Source organism: Oikopleura dioica, chromosome 2 (genome assembly GCF_907165135.1).
Source record: "Oikopleura dioica chromosome 2, OKI2018_I68_1.0, whole genome shotgun sequence".
NCBI classification, from domain to species: Eukaryota; Metazoa; Chordata; class Appendicularia; order Copelata; family Oikopleuridae; genus Oikopleura; species Oikopleura dioica.
In genome coordinates this window covers 15,188,903-15,209,475 of record NC_137292.1, presented here as the reverse complement: position 1 = coordinate 15,209,475, position 20,573 = coordinate 15,188,903, and the positions used below count along the sequence as shown (strand labels likewise).

Here is a 20,573-nt window from a genome sequence, read left to right as displayed (position 1 = left end):
CGCTCAAATGATGTTATTTTAGAAATTTAGGAAGGTACAAATAAATAATTCTGTCGACAAAAAATAAAAGAAATAAAATTGCTTATAGATAAATAAGCAACTTGAAAATCTGCAAAATCAAAACCATGGCAGGATTAATCTAAGTCTATTTATCTTTAATTGAGACATTTTGTCGTTTTTATAAAGAAAGTGAACTCGTAAGAACTTTTGTTTTTTGATACTCCGAATTGCTTGCACCATGCCATCTGCTAGTAAGAATAGAAGGTACTGAACGAAAGGTTAGACCGAGACCGCTTTGAAGATAACAAACAACGCGGCGTAACAGAATAGCCACAGACCTTTTAAAGTGCTAACGACTAGAATTCTACAAATCTACTAGAGCATGAAATATCCTATCAATTTTTGCTGATATGTGCGGCACGCCTTCCGCTCAAAATTTTTTCAAATGAATATCATTTATGTCGCTTATGTGAAAAATTTCTAATAAATCAATTTTGCTTTCAGTAATTCGCATTTATTTTTTGTAAAAAATAACACCAGAATTATTTTTTGACGCATTGTTTTATTGAAAAATTCGGGCTCGCATGAGTCTTAAAGGAATTTCTTCTAAAAGTACTTTTTCGGATAGTGAACGTTGCATTCCAATGCCAAATCAATAGTGTATGATAATGCAGTCCACTCGTAAATTCCAGTTTCAAACTCGCCATAGTCTCCAAGACACATACCGCTGTGGCCGTATTGTCCTCTTCAATTATACGTAATATAACCTAGTTCGAAGCCAGTGCCCAGGTACCACGCTGGATGAGTCCAGCTCCAATAAAACATTGATTTTCCGTCGTCGCAGTCATAAATGTCCCTTCCGTTGTAAAGTTCTCCTTATAAAATACAGTAACACTACAGTAATTAATTCGGGTAATCAACCTGTCGCAATACAGGTTCTGCCGCCACCATAGGCTGAAGTAAACTCGCAGCAACAGCCGAGAGCGGTTCGCGGGGTTGGGCCAAGCTCAACGAGACATTTGAAATCAATCGAAAAAGCTTTTTGAAAGATATTTTATCGTTCATTCTACAGTAAATTAGGTAGTTATTTAAACCTTTTTCCTGTGTCAGGAGATGTAGAAAAGCGTCTGAATTGAAAAGAATGATCACATCTTATTTCGCCCTTTATAATATGTCCTACGGCAGTTATCTCCCTTAAAACTTTTCTGGTATACTGTCTCTTTTCATGAACAAACTTGTTATCGATGATTTGGAAAGTTTTGTTCTCCATGCGAAGAGTACAATTGACGAGAATAACGCCAGGTGTGCCGAAACTTGTGACTCCTTTTAGTACCATTTTATCTCCTAGTTTGCTGCCACCGATGGTTGTCAAAGATATTTCAGGAACCGAGTCTTCCGTAAGGGGAATTTTTCCAGCAACACCGTGCGTTGTTGTTAGTAAAGCTGTGATTTCACCAAATGATTATACAGTTGTTTGTCTCATACCTGTTCGGTTAAAAGGAATCTCATCAGGATGGGTGTAATTATCGTAAGATGCACGCTCGCAAACGAGTTCTTGAGCTTCGCGGGTCATAAGAGGAACAAAAGAACCTTCAAATTCCAAATATTGGACCAAATATCCGGTAAAATTTTCTAAAAAAACATCATTTTGAGTGAGAAATTTCTCTTTTTACCTTGATTTTCCTGAAAGCAAGCAACGTATTCAAAGTCCATCGTTGATGACAATTCACAGTTTGAATTGAGCTGAGTCTTGACGTCAAGACTTTTCGTCTGAGAGATATACAATCCGGTAAAATTTGAGTCGAAATAAGCAGTGTTATTGCCACAACTTGTGCTCTTTCATTTCGTTTTGAAATTGTAAAGACAAAAAATTAATTCTTTCTTGATTTCAAAACTTGACAGGGACAGTGTTGCATGAGTCTGATTGCAGCTTAGATCGAAGAACTCGCATGCAGAGCCAAGCCCTAGCAAAAAATGAAAAAGAACGAGCATACTTTCTCTCTATAGCTTTTTGGAAGACTTTTTCTTGTGACGAGAAGAGTTAGCGGAAGTAATAGCATGCATTTGAACTCGTTATTATTTATCATTCTATGCAATTACACCCCGTAAAAGTCGTCATAAATTTGTTTCTTTTCAGTCGAACAGCAACTTATTTTGCAGAAGTTTCTATAATAATCTTTCATTCGTTGGATGATACGATTCTCATGTCCATTTTCTTTATTCCGTTTTACGCTTTTCGGGTCCATTTTTTTATCATTTCTTTGAACTCTTGGAAATTTTTCGTCGGAGGATATGAATCTTCAAATCTTTGGCCACTTTTTGAAAGGTCAGTTTTGTTAGCTTTTTCTTTCAATTCAAGGTGTATATACTGTCTTTGCCTGTACAGTCGTTTGATGACAGCCTGAAGTTCATTCCTTGCATGAGGAAAATAGAGAGGGGCGAAGAATTTTAGTGAAAAGATTCAAGTACTGATTTATTTGCGCTTTTGACGTGTTGCTTGTCTCGCGTTGTTTGCGCGGATTTGAACACCTGGGCTGGGCTCAACTTTTGACGTGCTTTTTATCCGACTCAATCACTATCGCTAAATTAGCGTCAGAACTACCAAATGTACGTCTATCAAAGGAAAGTATGTAGGGAAAACAAGGACGGGCGACGCTGAAATCATGGAAGAGAATCTGATTTAAAAATCAAGAATTCCAGTTCCGCTGAGCTCGGAGCGATTTTTGAGCGATGAGCGAGCGGAGCGACAAATAAAACTCAAGAAGCCGCTTGCGGCTTCAAGAAGATATCAATTTAGCCGCGCTTTGCGCGGTTCTTTTTCGAATAATTCGAAGCAGCAAGCGTTTTCTCAAGTTTAAGTTTTTGTCACTCCGCTCGTTTATCGCTCAAAAATCGCTCAGAGCTCAGCCAAAATAAGAATTCCGCAAATTTTTTTTGCCCAAAACCATTTGTTCTGTATAATTTTTTTCTCTTTTGACTGAATTTTGAATTGCAAATAGAATTTCCCGAAGGAGAGAGCGATAAAAGTTTTTAGGGCGCAGCTAGTTCAGGTGCAGAATGGACGATCATTTCTAACGCTTCGTGGTTTGGACTCGTATCAAGTGGCTCACCTCAATACAAATGTTAGACAGGTGTAGAATTTCCAAAAACTGCTGCTTTTATTGAGCAGTTCTGAGTTCATAATTTCGTCTCCCTTTTTAACTGTTCCAAGCTGCATATAATGAAATAAAAGGATGATCTTGTTAATGAGCCGGCATCAAATCTGGCTGATACAGAAAAGGGATGATCCCCATTTAACAGTTTTCGTGCAGGCATGATTCGGACTCGAGGTCGAGGGTCTGATCAAAACGCGGCTTCAGAAAAGAAAGATCAACACTACAGTCGTTTTATCGCTTTTCGGAGGAAGTTTATGTCCAATCACAGGAGAAAAGTACACAGTAGTTTTTCGGCTTATTTGATGGACAGCTACGGAATTTGAAAAATTTTGGTAAAAGGAGTAATTACAGTCTTTTGGTTAGAGAACAAGTGTCAAATTTAGCGAGTTCCGAGGTAAATTCTTCAAAGATATACAAAGTACCCTGAGTAGAAACCTGTGTCAGGGTTCTGAAAGAGCTTCAATACAAAATGAGGCCGCGGCTTTTTTTTTTGAAGAAGCCGCTGAGCGGCTACGCTGCAATCGAAAAAATATCATCTTCGCGGCTTTTTTATCAAGGTTTTTTCTGAACCCTGACTAAGGTTTCAGGACAGGCTGCCGAGCCAAGGAATGTCCAGTCGAATTCCATCACGAGCTAAGGTCACAAATGTCTGTTATTTTAGCAAAAACGCAAGCGATAGTGAATCCTCTTGTTTGGCTTCGCTTGCCAATTCTGCCGTAATCTGTCACATCATTCTTGGACACGAAAGTGTAAACAACTCTGATATTCGATTTTTCTTCTTCTTCAAAAAAGTAAGATTTACGAGAGAAGAGAGAAGGGCTTATTTTTTTTAATGGAATTCGAAAAAATTGAATCAGAGAACTTTAGTTCCATGAAGTTCAAAACGCTTGGAATGCTGCTCATGCTAGGAACTAGTCACAAAAAAAGGTAAACGAACTTTCTGATTCTGAAGTTGGTATTTAAAAATAATCCCCGGCGTTTTTGTTGTCAGATTATAGAGATTAGCGGGGGTTGTCTTTTGACGCGTTAATTATCAGTCTTCAGTCATCAGTCTCATAAACTCGGTCATTTTTTCCGCTAAAGCAAGAGATTTTTCAATTGAAAATGGATGATAATAGACTTTCGTTGACTTTTTTGATGACGATTCCTGTTCAGAGAATTGTAGAGCTGGGCTCGGCAACCTGTGTAGAAATCCTGACTCAGGATCTTAAAATGGCTGTTACAAAAATCCCAATAGCGGCTTCCTTGAAAAAAAAAAGCTTCTCCAAAGTAACAATCTCTATCAAAGTCCTCTCAGGGGCCCTGAATCAGGTTTTCTACACAGAAGATTTCGAAAAGAGCAATCGAGACCACCGGTAATAGGAATAATCAATTTTTTCGTCAAAAACGATCACGTGATAAATACAGAGTGATATTTTAATAAGCTCATTTGGATATTATGATAATAGCAATTGCTGCAAAGATAAATACTGCGCAGCGCCGCTTGTCCAGCGGCCGAATTGACTCCAGCTTCTGATGTTTTAAACTTCACAAACTTACATTTACATTTTCAGCAGATTTTCCGTATTTTCATTTTTTTCACCAGAGAATAATAAGAACACGCAAATAAACCGACTAACCAAAAAGAGAATAACCGAAGAAACTAGTATTGTATGTCTAGGGTGAGCAACAGGAGAAATGCAGTCATACAAGAAGAAGACATCAAAAATGACAAGGAATGGATTTTGAAGAAATAATAATTGTTCGAATCGGTAAAGCAGAAAATCGATTTTTCTACATAAAAAGCATAGTCTATTTTCTTTCATTCCTTCTGAGTAAAAGTTGCTCTCTGAAACTTGAAAGTGACAAGAAAAATCACACTTAGGACTGTTCAGGTGCCGAGCTGCCACGAGCTTTCGAATTGAAATAGTCTGTATTTGAACATTCGTCCGCTGTCGAAAGTTCCCAGAACACTTTTTTGTTTTATGATTCCAAAATACTTCCCCAAAACACTTGTCGAACATTCCCTACATTCTCCACTTGGAGATTTCAAGGTCGTTACTTACGTGAAAAAAATCATCGTCATCATCATCATCATCATCATCATCTTCAAAATCTTTTGAAAAGAAAGCCAGAGTATCAACGAACCCGCCGCAAAGACAAAGGCGTTTTCGAAGACCAGCTACAACCTCTCATATAGGTAAATTGTGATCCCTATCCTTAAATTAAGGGAACCCCTTATTTTTAAACAAATGGAGACCTTCGCTTTTGCAAGAAACTCATCTAACCAAAAAGAATCGCGAAAAAAAGTTTGACTCGGCCAAATGTCGCCAAATTTAATGAGCCCGTTCGCCAAAACGAAATCGCTTTTATCTTTTAATTTTCCGGGCACAGTGAATTTTTACGGCAGAAACACACCCGAGCCTTATTGACGTCGCTTCTTTTCGCTGAGAGCGGTTGTTTTAGGGTGAAGAAGAATCTATGCTTTTTTCGAAAAAGGAAGCTTGTTTGCTTATTGTAACTACAGTAGAACTAAGAGAAATCAGTAATTCTAGCAAGAAGAATGTCTCAGACATGGAAATTCGCTTCTCAAATATTGATTCTCCGAGATAGCGGCCGATACTTTGCAACAACTCAAAGTTTGCGGAAACAAGCTTGACTACTGTATCCAGCCAGACTTACTGTTGTTTCCCACACAAGCTACTATTTTCATCGTTGAAAATATATTTTTATCCCTTTATTTAAGAACTTATCGCTGTTGCGCAATCGAAACAAGTCAAAGTGGTTCTATTGGGCACTCAAAATGTTGGTAAAACTGGTAAGAGACGAGCTAAATTGTCAAATATTGAAATGCAGGAATCTTATTGGCTGAGCTTTCCGCCAGGTGGCGCTGTTCTTTTTAATCTCATTGCGGAATTGCCTAGAATCGCCTAGATCAGCAAAAGAAGCAAATGCACCCTAACGGAAGAGACTTTTTTCTGAGTCGGGTAAACGGTGAAATTATGATTTCAGCTGGCAGCAGATAAAACTCTTGCGCGATACGTTTCCGCTTGTCATTTGATGAAAATAGCTCTGCATTTGATTCCTTCTTTGATCGCACTTCCGGTCGATCCAGCAGCCCGGGCGTCTTTCCACAAACTTTTCCAACAAGAAGAATAAGTCCTAGAAAGACACTCGCTAGCGCAGTACTAAGAAAAGTCAGCAGAACAGCAAATTCAGAAGAGCTAACGTACAGCTACAGGCGAGGCGTTATACAGCGCGATAACATTTTAGCAGATGCTCATAAACGCAAGCCTCAAATATTAAGTATTTCCTCCACAGTTAGCAAAATTTCCGGCAATCTGGCCCTTACTCAGTAATCTGCAAAATCGACATTTTAAAACAGCAATTCATTCATTTGAAAATCACAAAATCAAGTCGCCCTTGGTTTTTACAATTGTAGAACTTTGCAAATTTAAACAAAATTTGGACATTCCTAATCCGCGCCAAATAGAATGTGGCATTCCAACTTTGATTATCAATACCAAATAGTAGTACGCAAAAGGACAGTCATCTTCTCCAGGCACGTGACAGTTCCTCGACATCCTACTCACTTGGCACGTTACGTTTGCTATCAAAAGATCGTAATATTCTCTCTTCCTGCAGGTAGTTAAATATGACGACAACTTAGCCGCAAGTTTATTGAATCAAACATCTTAACCCCAGTTGCCCGTCCTTGGAATTCCGAAGCAAAAACAAAATCTAAAGTTCATTTAAGCCCTGTGCGTACGATTTATGACAAAGAGATTCATCTCCGAGTACGCCAAGACAGGTCAGTAAAGATTCTTGTGGTAAGGATTAATTGCCGCGTCCATAAATTTACCCCAAATTTATCGTGTTTTTTCCATCGAAAATTACGTAAAGTTATTTTTTCCACGAGGAAGAATGAAAAATTTTACGTCTGTCTTTTTTCCTGACTAATTTTCTCACGAGAAAGTTTAAAAGATCATGCGCCAAAATAACTTACAGCAACATTAATGCATTCTTTCAGAAATGAGATATAATCACTTCACATATGTGGACAACGAAATCGCCTATTTCGACATTTTGGATACATCTTACGAGGTAAGAAGCCCAATCAGCATATTGTGCATACAGTAATCCGTCTGCCACATGTTAGTGCACTCTGGAGAAACACCGGAGACACGAATGTCATTTAGGAAATGAGAGAACAGTCTCGAATATTTATCGCCCAGCCCCGGGCTCGATAACATTTTTAACGCCAAGTAATTATGCTCTTGAACTACTCCCTAAATCAAAGGACTACTACTCAAAAACTTACCACTACCATGGCCCGAAAACCTGTGTAGAAACCTGAGTCAGCGTCCACGCGGCTCTTTCAGGCTCGGCTCGGCAACCTGTGTAGAAAACCTGAGTCAGGGTCTGAAAGAGCTGAAACGAAAAGCCGCGCAGCGGCTTTTAAAAACGAAGCCGCGTAGCGGCTTCGCGAATACTACCATCACAATCTATGAAAAATTCTAGCGCGGCTTTTCGTTTCAGCTCTCTCAGACCCTGACTCAGGTTTTCTACACGAGTTGCCGAGCCCAGCCTGAAAGAGCCGCGTGGGCCCTGACTCAGGTTTCTACACAGGACCTACAGACCGACCCCAGGCACAGGTTGCCGAGCCAAGCTTTCAGGGCCCTGAGTCAGGGTCCCTTGACACAGGTTTTTACACAGATTGCCTACTGCTCTCTCAACCACTCAATAATAAAAGACACGGTTTTGGTAATACTAATAAATTTATCATTTATTCTCAAATTCATTACAGAATTTTTATTCATTGGCTTCTTGACCCTCAATGAGTGGAGCGATGTATTCAGAGTGTCTGATGCCCATCGAGTACATGGGTACCGACTTCTTGTTGATTTTAACATTTTCTGGGTAGTACTTGCCAGGGCCGGGCTTGTTAGTCTTGTCACCGGGGACGAATCGTCGGGCGAGCATGGAGAACTGGGGTGGTCGCTGGGAGTATCGGTCCTGGGGAACAATGCTGAAAGGAATTGTTAGTAAAGAGGAAGAAGGGAGGAGGGGCTTACTCGTATCGGGCGGGACCAGGGGTCTTGGACAGATCCTGAGTAAAGGACCCGATCTGTCGTCGGGATTTCATCGTAAAGGCTGAAGAAGCAGCCATGTTGGGGATCTTGGGTCCCATCAACGACGGCAGATTGTAATGGTTCGCCGACGGATAGTTGTCGCTCTTTCGGTATCTAAAAAGGGGATTTGATTTATTGGAAAAAAATTCAAAATTTCAAGTTTCTCTAGAACGCGAATTCTAGTTTTGTTTGTTTTTCAGGATTTTTACCTCGTTCGAGATCCCATGGAGTACTTGGGGGCATTTCGCTCTCCCTGAGGATGGCAATTTTCATTATGATAGCGTCCTGGTCCGGGAGTGTTGAAAACGGAAATTTCGGCGTGGCGGCCCTGCTGCGTGTATCGCGCGGTTCCGTCCTTGCCGTGTCGGGTCAGCTGGGGGTCCACTCGGTAGATTGGTCCCGGACTGCACACCTGAAAGAGTTTTACGTCAATTTTACTCATATTTTTATATTACACTTTGGCGCTTTGAATAAGGCCATAAATAAAAAGAATTCGACTTTTTTAATTAGTAAATTGAGGAAAAAAGTCATAAATCTTGTGTGTGTTAAAAATGGAATTTATGAAATAAAATGACTAAGAACTTACTTTGTTAATAAAGGATGATCCAAGATACTTGCCAAAAGAATAAGAAGCAGCTTTCTTCTGGCTAATATCGTGGCCTTCCTTGCCGCAGGTGGAGGGAAGCTAAAAATCGCCGTCAAAACCGGTTCAATGCTTACTGTTTCATTACAAGGTATCTTCCGGGTCCAGGGCCCTTGGACTTGGCGGCGATTTGCGCGAATTTTCTTCCGGCTTCTTCTCCCATTACAGGGTTTTTTGGCTCCTTTCCTTAGGTAGACAAAAAGTGAACTGACGAAAAAGGCGAAAACACCCCTCAGGGCAACACGCGTTCTAGAGAATCCTGAGCAATTGATATTTATCAATTTCTTCCATCTCAAAAACACCTTTTTGGTGGTCGTTTTCTCCGAATAATTGTGCTCTTTTTAGATCAATATGGAGAAGTCCGACTTGTATGAAAACAAAATCCGTTGGGGCGATGCATTCATGATCCTCTTCGACATCAACGACCCAAAAAGCTTCGACGAAGTGACCAGAATCCGGCTATTAATCAGCCATTACCACACGCCGCCCCGACTTGAGTTTTTGAAACACAAACTCAAGGACAAAATCCGCAGCGCAAACGAAGACCGCGAGAAACAAGTCAAATCCGACCAGTGGTTCAACCCTCCCGTCATTCTAGTAGGAACGCACACCGATAAAAGGAGCAAAGATTCGATACCGACGAAAACTGCGAAAGAAAAAGCTCAAGAATTAGGTTCGAAAAGAAACTTTTTCTTCTTTTGTTTAATTTTCTTAAAGAATGCGGATTTACGGAGATATCAAACAAGGACTCATCTCATGATGATATTCGCCAAGCCTTCTGTAATTTATATCGATCGTATCGGGCTCAAACGCACCGACCGAGAAATCAAAAAGATACAAAGTAATAACCCACTATATAAGCAGCATATGATATGGTGATAGATATAAGATACATATGCTGCATATCATTATTTAGCAGGTGTCTTATCAGCTCTAATAACCTTAATTTAGGCTTATCAATGTGAAGGAGTCCTCAGATCCTCGAGTCAAGCCGCACGCATCACCTGAACTTAATCGAAGAATGAATCGTGGAATGGGAAGAGTCGATAGGTAAATATAAACAATACCCGTTCTAGAGAAAGTCCTCGTTGTCTCCAAAAAAATTTGGTTTCTCATCCATGATTTCAGAATGTTCGGCTCGCGTGTCGCCCGCGGTGACCCTCACAGGGGCAAAAGCCCTTCCCTCGGGGTCGTTTCCTGATCTGTATTTAGCCATACAGTACTGTACAGTAACTTATGTAACGTCTTTCCAAAGCCAATGAAACCTCAAGAACAGTTCGCCAGTTTTCAGTTCCACAGTTCTACAGTTTTCAAAAAATAAATCAAATAAAAACTCCTGCTAAGAATAACTATTGATGCTTCTTCAAAGAAAATGACCGCGAGTCAGCAAATACAGCTTCAGATACTTGAGTTCAAAAAGCGCTGGATTACAAGTACAAGGGGAAATGCTTCCGTAATTATTCGTTATTTAAAAGGGTTACAATGGAATGGAATGCTCCGCCGAAAGTTTAAAAGATAGACTTTTTTCGTCAAAAAAGCGCATTACTTAGAAATAAAGTTATAAAATATTCAGGTGGATGCATCTCTTAGTCGAATTGTAAATTGCATTTTTGATAAAAACGGCAGCCGGAATTTTTAAATTATTCAGCACTCGTCGTCACCGATTAATGCTCTTATCCTGATCAAGCCATCACGACCCTCGACTATATTATATACTGTAATATTTGATTACTTACCGCTTGATTTATATCCCGCATAGGTAAGCCTAGCCTGTTTGAAAGGTTGCAATTAGAATTGTTACAGACCAAATTGGTCTGACCAATTCTTCTATAATAAGGCTCGAATTGGTCTGATATCAAACCTTTTTCTCGGTTAGGAATTAGGGTTAGGGGCTTGAATTACCTAGTAGCGGGTCCCGGGGGAATGCCCCTGGATAAGGCTTTAGGGGAGTCCCGGGGGCCGTAGCCCTCTGGGTTAGGCTTTAGGCTTAGGGCGACGGCACTGAAAATGTCACGAATGTCACGAAATTGACCACATTTTTCGTGACATCGTCAGTAAGAGGGGCCGAAAATTTTGAGTTTTGCGTGCAGCAAGAGTTGGGCCCCGCCAAAACAATGAGTTATGAAAAATAATGGAAGTCAATTTTTCGAAATTCGTGACATTTTCAGCCAACTCGTGACATTCGTGACATTAATGACATTTTCAGTGCCTGCCGCTTAGGGGCGTCATACCAATTCTAGCCAAATAATACAATCATTGGTCCTGTACCAGTTCATAGTATGCAATGCATACTTCCGCCTTGTTTGGGTAAGGCTTAGGCTTAGGTGTTCATAAAAGCTCTTTGATTGATCGTTTACATATCTCCTTGGTTTAATATCTGACTGATTACACAACTCAAATTCGCCTGAAACCAAAACAAAGATCCCCCGCCGAGAAAGCCCAATACGCACTTCCAACTTCATTTCATTTCATTTCTCAAGATATCGAGAAAATCAAGGTTAAAATTGAGATTGAAGCGAGAAAAATATGGAGACGATAGGTATTTTTAAATAAATGATAGATTTCTGCCGCCAAGTGATTTTTTATTGACAAGTAATGTCGATATCTGGTACGGAACAGGACTCTCGTAATGCATGCGAATATGTTTAACCAGTCAATACAAATTATAATCTCGATGATATTTCATGGTTGACTTAGAAAGAGGATCAAAAGTAGACTCAAAAGCAAGTTTTATTTGATATTCACTCAAGATTCTTGAACGATAAAAAAGATAATTACATTGTATTCGAAATTTGAAATGAAAAGTGCTCTTTATCGACTCTTTATTGAATCGCTTCCTCACTGGGTTCAAATTTAAAAATCTCGAAAACAAATTATCTTTCGAACCTCCGCGATTTAAGAAAAATTATTGATAATTCTGTTTGATAAAGTCTATAAACATAGATGGCGCGCGGGGGCGCTCTGGCCCAAGACCTTCCATAAAAGGTTTGCTATCGTTCGTTTTTTTATTCAGTGTCCTTTTTGTCCAAAGCTCTTAATCCTTTTCTGGATTATCCACATTAACCGCAGAGAGAAAGAGAGACGGAGAATACGGTACAAAACCTGAAAGCGGATAAATAAAAAAAATCCTGGTTCTGAATTTTTGGCACCATGACGATCCACTGTCGCCAAGCGGATTGACACGGTGTCAAAGAAAACGGCCAGTACATTCGACTGTATCGCCACTGCATCTTACTGTATTTCTGTGACGCTGGGCATCGTCAGTTTTATTTTCTTCAATAAAAAAGTTTTGGTCAAAAAAAATGGTTGAAATCATAGAAGAGAATCTTTATGAACCAACAATAAATCAACGATCAATTCTCCATAAAAGACCATCTTGTTGAACATTATTTGAAACAGTTTATGAGTAGTAAAACGGACCGGCTTCGTCCGCGTAACAGATTCAACTTGATAATTCATGTTCTTAAATAATTAAGGAGATCTAAGTGGCAAAAAGGTTTATTGATTTGAGCATCTTTACGCTCAAAATCGATTAGTCCCACACCATACACCAATGTTTCAGCGCATTCTTCTCAGTGCAGTTTCAAAGACATTTTCAACCTTCAGCCAAGTTCAATCCCACTGTATGGAGATTTAAAAAATGAGTCTGACAGAAAATGAGCCTTAGGAGGATATCGTGTTGGATGATTTTGAAGGCGGCTCAATCAGCATGCCGGTTAGCTTCTGTCTGATAAACGCTGCTCATCCGCCTCAATTGATGCATAAAGCTGCCACCAGATATTATACACTGCCCAATACATACATCCCCATCTTTGTTTCAAGTCGATAAGTTCGACTCAGTTGGTCTTTCCTCACTGTAGTTATCAATGATCACGAAATCAAGGAAGAAAGAAATTTCAAGATTTCGATCTCTTGAAAATCAAAGCTGTTTGATCTTGGTCGAGTTTTTCTAGAATAGAAGATATTTTCTGATGGATTTTCAAAGCTTACCAAATTAATAAAAATCGCCGCAATGGTTCTCGCAGATCTTTATGTAGGAAGCGGGAAGAGAGATGACCTAAATTTGCTATGGACAGCGGCGACACTTCATGGAACTCGCCTGGGCAAGAAATTGACTTATTCAAAAGTTTTCACAGGTAAACTTCAAAACAAACAACCTCTCTCAGTTTTACAGTCGATTTGATGAGCATAATCGACAGTTTATGCAGCCAAAGCCAAGTTCCATTGATCAAGTCCGCGATTCTTTTGAAAGGCTCCGTCGTTGTCCACGAGAAAAAGTAAACTAACAAAAAATTCGCCAGTTTTTACCTTAATTTTAGAGTCACATATTTTCTGACAGATTGTGAGAGATTCCATGCTCAACTAAAATTTCCCCTTCGTCTGCAAAACGAGGCCGAAAAGAAGTCAAAGAAACAGAAGACCAAGAAAGACCCTCAGACTCTCTTTGGACTGGAAAGAATGGACGAAGAGCTCCCAGAAATAAAATTCGACAATGCTTTCTTCAATCAAAATAAGGTGCTTCTCCATTTTTTCTATTGAATCTTTAACTTTCTGATAAGGCGAGGATGGACCAAATCACCCTTCGCGATGACTCTGAATTTCTCAACGTTGGAAATATCGACCTTGAAGAAGCGGAACTTTCCAGCGCGTTCAAGAACGGAATGGATTTTAACGACCCTGAGCTGATGAAAGAAATGGAGGAGCTTTGTAAAAGCGCGATTGAAGACCAAACTCTGCTTTCTAACAATATGACAGGAACAGTTTTTCTAACAGTAACTCAGATAATTTCAAAAAAATTTTTGCGGGTCTGAAAATCGTAAAAATTCTGAAAGTGCAGTTTTCTTCAGCTTGTTGAGACGAGTCGAATGGTGGGTCAAACTCTTGATAACTCCAAAGATTGACCGGTTAACCGGCTGGTTACCGGAAAATACGTTTCCGGTCGCCGTTTTTGTTCTAGAAATGCTAGGATAATGAATGAACCCGGAAACTGATCCTTATGGTCAGTTCTACTGTGGGCAAAAAGATATTGGTCAAATATATAGCGAAACTTTTTTTAACGATAAAAATTCTAAATTTTGTATGTATTTCGTTGTTGCTGCACCTTCCTAATTTTCGGTCCCATTTTCATAAGAAAATAGAATTTTGGTGATAAGCATCTTATGGTTAGAGATATGATTCTCATTTTTTCACCCACAGAAGAACTAACTTCAAGGACCAGTTTCCCGCTTTTTTGTCATTCTAGCATTTCTAGAACAAAAACGGCGACCGGAAATGTATTTTCCGGGAAATTGCCGGCTAACCGGTTAATCATTAGAGTCATCAAAAGTTTGACCCATCATTCGACTCGTCTCGACGAGCTGAAGAAAACTGCACTTTCAGATTTTTTATGATTTCCGGACCCGCAAAAATTTTTTTGAAATTATCTCATTTATGATAATTCTTTTGGAAACTCGTACTCAGTAATATCCGTAAACGAGCATGGAAGAAGAGCAGACCAAAGCGCTATCAGCACCGCTACAAATGGCGGCATCAACAACTCCGAACTCCTCGCTCCCGATATGCCCGTTCCCGAAATGTCGATTATGAACAAAAATGTGAACTCTGAAATAACGATGAGCACAACCGATGGAAAAAGTATTCTCAATACGCCTGGCTCGCTGCTGACACCGGGGCCGATGGAAACGCCTTCGTTGATGAATGCGCAGATGTCGACGCCGAAAGAAACAGAAGAAACGGTGAAAATTAAGAAGAAAAAATCAAAGCTCATTTTGGACAACGAAATTATTGCTGGTATTTTTTGTTTTCTTATACAGCCCTGTTAATCTTTTTAGATAATCCTGGCCGAAATGATCCAACTCCGATGATAGATGAGCCGGAATTCGCGCCAGAGTTTCAAGTTCCAGACAAATATTCCAGGCCAAAAACACTTTTCGACTTTCCATTCCTCAGCAGCAAATTACTCTCGCCTTATTTCGAAGAAACTTTCAGAAGAAACATGATATCCGAAGAACAACCTAACAAAAGGTACTATCGTTGTGCTTTCATAAAGTGATGTTTTGAATTGAAGAAAAAAGAGACAAGCAGAAGTTCACAGAGAGCCAGAACAGCCGCAGACTCTAGCGGATTCGCTACTTGATAAGACAAAATGCCCATCTTCGAAAAGAGTTCGAATCGACCCAAGGTAACAGCGCATTCTTGAATTCTTTTCCAAAGTATTGAAGATTTACTGGAGAAGATGAAAATCCAAATAAAGCGCCCGACATGTCAATTCAAACCCCTAAAACTGTTGATTTCAATTCACTCAACGAATCTCCATTCACTGTTCCTCAACAAATCGCTCCTCCAGATTTTGCTCATCTTCATCCTCCATCAACGGCCGATTTGATCACTCCTGCGCAAGCACGTGACCTTCTCAAGGTGAAAAATAAATAGAAAGAGCACGTGTTTTAAAGCTTTAAGGATCCTGATGTTCCACGAAAATCTGTTCTTGGAATCATAAGAAATCTCCCTCGAAGAACAAAAACAAATGCTTGCCGCGTTTTCTACCAAAGTCTCGTCGAAGCAGCTCGCGAAGAAATTTTCATCGAACAGCGAAAGCCTTACGAAGATATAACTGTTTACGTAAACGCCTAGCTCATTTCCTATTCTGAGAATTTACTATGTAACTTGCCGAACACCTTCATATCAAAACAATGAAAAGAACATAAAATATTCAACAAAAATTTTTTCAACTCGGAAGTGTATTGTTTGACCGCCATGTCAGAATATTCTAAAAGAATATATGAAGTGAAGGCTGGAAGAAGCAGCCGGAGAAAGAGAATGTCCCTGTGGTTACGGTCAATTTTGCTGATTTCGAATGTTCTTGTCAATGGTCCAAGGAAAGTGAGAAGGCAAAATTCTGAAAACCCTAACTTCGAAGAATTTGATGATGACACTTCCTCTTCCAACTCAGCAGCTGATATCTCCACCACACATTGGTGGGCAAGTCTAACTTGCCGAGATCCAAAAGCGTTCAAAACTGGAAATGAGGGATGTTTTCGATAATCGAATTTTTAAAAATGTAGTCGGAGAAAACAAGAAAAGTGTTTATGCAATCCTGGTTTTACTCCGTCATTCTTTGAATCGCTGACAGTTGGAAATGAAACTTATCCCACTGATTATTACACCACTGAGCCAACAATTTGCTGTCGTTCTAGCGCAACAACCGTCGTTGTTCAACTGGACGAGAATAAAGAACCGAAGGCTTGTTTTCAATAAAAATATTTCACTGTTAGGAAAAACAGCAGCAAGTCAACGAAAGACAGTGTTCTTGCCAGCCAGAATTCCATCCGCATTTCCGAGAAGAAGAAGATGATCAATTCGACAGGTTTTTGACCTGTGTAAAAAAGAAAGTGCTACAAGATGTGTGGATTTTGCGGAGTTTGATTCAGAAGAAAACATCTGCAAGTGCAAACTTGGATATGAATACAAATATAACGAGGAAATTCATGCTGAATCCTGTGAAAACATAAACGAATGTGAAAACCCAGAAATTGCATGTTCCAATGGGCGAGACTGTATCGATAAAGATCCCACTGAAGATGGCATGACTCACTATTGCGTCTGCAATCCCGGAGAAAAAAGACCAGGGAGGCAAAATATCTGCGAGCCATGTGATACGGGACATTACTGTCTAAACGAACAGGAATTCATTTGTCCAAAGGGCTTCTTTTCTGATTCTCGTGGATCATCAGCTTGTTCTTTTTGTGGCTATGGATCGGGAACAGCAACAACCGGAGCGAAGAGAATGCGAGATTGCTCTCGCCAACCTTATGGATTCTCAGCATTTCTTTTTGAAACTCCGAAAGCTTGTGAGTTCAAAAGTTTTTGCCCGAGAGGACTTTCTCAGATGACCCCGTTTAACAACAATCATAAAGGCAAGCTTTAAGGTGTGCGAAAGATTTTAGCTGAGATTTTAGGATTGCTCGTTTGTCCAGGAAAAGAAAATGTGGATCACGGTATCGGAAATTTGGATTATAGAAAAGTACCTGTTCCGTCAGTTAACGAAATGTAAGTTCTAATGATTCTGTTTCTAATAGAAGAACTACTATTTTAAGAGAACCTGATGCATTCTGCTACAAAGCATGTTCTTATCGGGCGACTTGTTTTGGCTTCGCCATCACTTTTGAAGAAAAAATAAACTGTATTTTGGTTTTATAAAAAAAAACTTTTGAATAACCCTTGAAGAATTGGATTATAATTTCATACTCGTAAATGATTTCTTTTCTATATTATTGTATTTTATTAAAGTCCATTCAAATTGAATCTCTTCTGTGAAGTCTTGTCTTAGAATTCGGAAATGATGCTTGTGGAAAGAGCTTGTTCACGCGACTGATATTCATTTGAATGTCTTCGTTCATTTCTCGCTGGTTCTGACGAATAGTTTGAAAGGCGTCTCGATTCTCTGTCTAAATAAGAGTAGATAAACAAAAAATAGATAAGCTCGCAATTCGAAACCTTAAATTTCATATTGTTCGGAGATTTTTGCCATATAACCAAACAAGCAATCAATCCTTTCTTCCGTGAAGTCATTCGTTTCCGTTGTTTTCTGTCGTTCAGAGAATTCGATGGATGAAAAAGATTCCTCACTTGGTACCGGTGACTCTGTGGACTCTAATTGACTACCGGTATGTTCTTCATAGCTTGACATCTCCACATGCGCTGTTTTCGTTGAGCAGGATTCGCTGTGAGTATTTTTCATCAATTTCGACAGACTCTCTTTCAATTCATTCACTTGTTTTTCTAGTCCCTTGATCTTCTGTGCCTGTTTTTTATTCGTTTCACTCAAATGAAAGTGCGCATCCATTAATGCTCGAATCTTAATTTGATGAAGAAGATTTTTCGATAAATAACAAATCAACAAACCTTGTGTTTCGTTTCGTTTCCGCAATTAGTGTTTAATTTGTTTGTCTTGATTGATCTTTTGTAGTGACTTTCGACGTCGGCATCGGTGATATCTGTTCTAAAATCCCCAAGTGGACATTCCAAACTATTTATGCGATCATTTTTCTTTTTCTCTGACATTCTCAATGGAAGAAAAGTAGCGCGAGGGTTTATTGGTCATTATCAGCCAACAAATATTTAAACATTTTTGTTATTAATCGCCGGTTACAGAGAACATTTTTCCCACCAAAACTGCCAGATCATGCGATTAGTTTATACTTTGAAGATGCTTATCTTTATTTTATAACTCAGTAAAGCAAATATAACCACCCTCTGTTTGACAGAATACTTATTCTGCAAGTCTAAAGAGAGAGAGAAAATGAGTGGAACAGGGGTCTTAATATCAGCCGAAATCCTAGTGCGAAAGCGAAGCGAAAGCGAAACATTTTTTCAAATTTTTTGCGAATCGAAAGCGAAGCGAATTTTTCGCCTATGTGCGAAGCGAAATATCATTGAAAATTGCGAAAAAAAGCGAAAATTTTTTCGCTTGAATTGAAACGCATTCTCTGGCAAGAATCTTTAGCAATCAGACACTCAAAAGCGAAGATGATTTCAAAAACCTATTTTTGGGGCAGAAAATATCAAAAAAATCTGTTACTGTACTTTTTTCAGCTCGTCAATATAGGCCGAAAGGTGGGTCTAACTGTAGATTATTCCAAGTTAGTAATAAACTCGATATCAGGGGTGACCAGGCATTTAAATTCGCTTGGAAAATTCGCATCAAAGCGAAGGCGAAGCGAAAGCGAAGCGAAATTTTCCCTCTCGCCCCCGAGAGAAAGATCCTTTCGCCTTCGCTTCGCTTTCGCTTTAAGCAGTCAACTTTTTTTTTCTTTTTCATTGATCTTAAATGCAAGCATTCAAAAAAGATATTTATAGGCATAACGCACAAAAAAATCAACTTTTTCCCTGTAATAGATACAAGTTTGAAACTTTGGGAGCAACTAAAACACCAAAAATGACTTTTCAAATAAAATTTATATTGAATTCGATGCAGAAATGCGATAAAACGTCGAAAAGAATATTTTTTATCGACGGAAAGATGAATACAGAACTGTTTAAAACCTAAAAAACATGATTCGTAAAAATCGGAAATTTTCATTCTGAAGCCAAATTTTTATCCTGAAGTCAAATTTTTTTTTTCAATGCAAGATTCGGATTCCTCATCGAAAAAGAGCTCCTAAAGTGGGGGTACATTTAAAATTTTGGTCAAAAAAGTACGAGATATCGAGCTTCAAAGGGGCACGGCGCAGAAATCTGCGCAATATGCGTTCAAGCGTTAATGCATCCTCAGGTTAAACTTGCTTCTAAACCGCACGATTTCGACTCGAAATTTTCGAGAAGAAAGATTTTCAGATTATTAAGGGATCACCCCCCGATTTTTCAAAACTTTGGCACCGGCCATTATTGCCAATGATAAGATTCCTCGTGTTCTGAGAATCATTTTGATATATGATAGTACCCCTTTACATAAATGCATCCCCGAAATTTTCGCTCCCAAAGTTCGGGAAAATGCATGTAAATTGTACTTAGCGTGAAAATCGCAATTTTTTTCGATTTTTCATTTTCATCGAAATAGGACAAATAAGGGGTCTATTGAAAGCTTAGAATGTGTAGATTACGAAAATAATAACCGCACTTGACTTTTCGGCCAATTGATGGCGCTAGAGAGCATTTAAACACCCAAAAAACGGCAAAAATGGTATCAAAAAGTTTTACAACAAGAATTTTTTTATTAACTTATCCGATCATGCTGATTCTACCAAAAAATAAAGATGAGCGTCTATACTTTTAGATAAACTAAAAAGATTTTGAATCCTAAAGCCCAAAAAAAAGTAGATACGATTTGAAAATGGCCTAAAATGGCCATTTTTCAAAATGTTAATCACTTTGACGGCCTGTAATGCATAAGCAAATGTTTTGCTGGCAAGCTGATTCTACCAGAATTTGCTCCTTTTAAAGCGGGCATTCTAATGCGCCCAAAACCAGCTTCCTACGTAAGCTCAAAAAAGTAGATAGAGGTCAAAGTTGGCGAAATCGGGGGATCCCTTAAGCATCCCTCTCGACGATAAAAGTGTTCTTCTTTTGAGGGACGCGTAGCTTCTTCCTTCTTTCTTTTTAAGGGTAGAGTAGGATCGTTGCGCGCGCCCCTTTGACGCAATTTCTCATCCTCAGAGAATCTGATGGGATGATTATGCACCAAAATTTCTTTTTGGAAGTTATATTCAAATTTTACAGGCTTTCTTCTCGTATAATTCATATTTTTCTCGCTTATCTGGTTGAGCTGCAAATTTCCCTCGATATTTTTCTTTCTTTTGCTATCTCCTCCTAAATTATGATAAGCAGGTCATTGTGACTGGTACTGTTGGAAAGGATTTTCATGGGGCTTTCATAAATGGCTAAAAGATTTTCAAATTTCCGCCTCGCTCGCGAATCATGATCGATTTTTAATCCCGGAGTGCGCCGCGCGCCCTATAAATAGGTCATTTATGGACCTAATTAGTGACTGAGGCGGAAATTTGAAAATCTTTTAGCCATTTATTAAAGCCCTATGAAAATCCTTTCCAACAGTACCAGTCACAATGACCTGCTTATCATAATCTAGGAGGAGATAGCAAAAGAAAGAAAATATCGAGGGTAAATTGCAGCTCAACCAGATAAGCGAGAAAATGAATTATACAAGAA

The 20,573-nt window shown here is 39.2% G+C and overlaps 4 protein-coding genes across 4 annotated transcripts; 3 read left to right on the top strand and 1 right to left on the bottom strand.

Moving 5' to 3' along the window:
* The first annotated feature begins 5,091 nt into the window (after nucleotides 1-5,091).
* Nucleotides 5,092-10,200, top strand: LOC145696689 (ras-related and estrogen-regulated growth inhibitor-like). The gene is made up of 8 exons (XM_081773769.1): nucleotides 5,092-5,334; nucleotides 5,881-5,952; nucleotides 6,892-6,945; nucleotides 7,165-7,238; nucleotides 9,255-9,582; nucleotides 9,627-9,750; nucleotides 9,861-9,959; nucleotides 10,038-10,200. The coding sequence occupies exons 3-8, from the start codon at nucleotides 6,909-6,911 to the stop codon at nucleotides 10,108-10,110; spliced, it is 735 nt and encodes a 244-aa protein (XP_081629895.1). The 5' UTR covers nucleotides 5,092-5,334; nucleotides 5,881-5,952; nucleotides 6,892-6,908; the 3' UTR covers nucleotides 10,111-10,200.
* LOC145696688 (ciliary microtubule associated protein 1A-like) lies at nucleotides 7,932-9,117 on the bottom strand. Its single transcript, XM_081773768.1, has 5 exons — nucleotides 8,998-9,117; nucleotides 8,853-8,951; nucleotides 8,476-8,678; nucleotides 8,210-8,380; nucleotides 7,932-8,163 (listed from the first exon to the last, which is right to left on the bottom strand). The coding sequence occupies exons 1-5, from the start codon at nucleotides 9,070-9,072 to the stop codon at nucleotides 7,947-7,949; spliced, it is 765 nt and encodes a 254-aa protein (XP_081629894.1). The 5' UTR covers nucleotides 9,073-9,117; the 3' UTR covers nucleotides 7,932-7,946.
* Nucleotides 10,201-12,925: 2,725 nt separating the features above from the next.
* On the top strand, nucleotides 12,926-13,720 carry LOC145698467 (uncharacterized). The gene is made up of 4 exons (XM_081775670.1): nucleotides 12,926-13,045; nucleotides 13,084-13,186; nucleotides 13,229-13,424; nucleotides 13,469-13,720. Exons 2-4 carry the CDS (start codon nucleotides 13,092-13,094, stop codon nucleotides 13,718-13,720), a joined length of 543 nt encoding a protein of 180 aa, XP_081631796.1. The 5' UTR covers nucleotides 12,926-13,045; nucleotides 13,084-13,091.
* A 163-nt stretch (nucleotides 13,721-13,883) lies between these two features.
* On the top strand, nucleotides 13,884-15,542 carry LOC145698466 (uncharacterized). Its single transcript, XM_081775669.1, has 6 exons — nucleotides 13,884-13,938; nucleotides 14,370-14,699; nucleotides 14,741-14,933; nucleotides 14,977-15,090; nucleotides 15,131-15,326; nucleotides 15,369-15,542. Exons 1-6 carry the CDS (start codon nucleotides 13,884-13,886, stop codon nucleotides 15,540-15,542), a joined length of 1,062 nt encoding a protein of 353 aa, XP_081631795.1.
* Nucleotides 15,543-20,573: the final 5,031 nt, after the last annotated feature.

Coding starts and splice junctions, on each gene's coding strand:
- LOC145696688 (XM_081773768.1), bottom strand. CDS start 9,072: ATGGGAGAAGAAGCCGGAAGAAAATTCGCGCAAATCGCCGCCAAGTCC. Junction 8,952..8,997: donor CTGGACCCGGAAGATACCTT/GTAATGAAACAG, acceptor GGCGATTTTTAG/CTTCCCTCCACCTGCGGCAA. Junction 8,679..8,852: donor GATCATCCTTTATTAACAAA/GTAAGTTCTTAG, acceptor AAACTCTTTCAG/GTGTGCAGTCCGGGACCAAT.
- LOC145696689 (XM_081773769.1), top strand. CDS start 6,909: ATGACAAAGAGATTCATCTCCGAGTACGCCAAGACAG. Junction 6,946..7,164: donor CTCCGAGTACGCCAAGACAG/GTCAGTAAAGAT, acceptor GCATTCTTTCAG/AAATGAGATATAATCACTTC. Junction 9,751..9,860: donor AGAAATCAAAAAGATACAAA/GTAATAACCCAC, acceptor ACCTTAATTTAG/GCTTATCAATGTGAAGGAGT.
- LOC145698466 (XM_081775669.1), top strand. CDS start 13,884: ATGAACCCGGAAACTGATCCTTATGGTCAGTTCTACTGTGGGCAAAAA. Junction 13,939..14,369: donor CTGTGGGCAAAAAGATATTG/GTCAAATATATA, acceptor ACTCGTACTCAG/TAATATCCGTAAACGAGCAT. Junction 14,700..14,740: donor GGACAACGAAATTATTGCTG/GTATTTTTTGTT, acceptor TAATCTTTTTAG/ATAATCCTGGCCGAAATGAT.
- LOC145698467 (XM_081775670.1), top strand. CDS start 13,092: ATGAGCATAATCGACAGTTTATGCAGCCAAAGCCAAGTTCCATTGATC. Junction 13,187..13,228: donor GTCGTTGTCCACGAGAAAAA/GTAAACTAACAA, acceptor CCTTAATTTTAG/AGTCACATATTTTCTGACAG. Junction 13,425..13,468: donor CTTTCTTCAATCAAAATAAG/GTGCTTCTCCAT, acceptor CTTTCTGATAAG/GCGAGGATGGACCAAATCAC.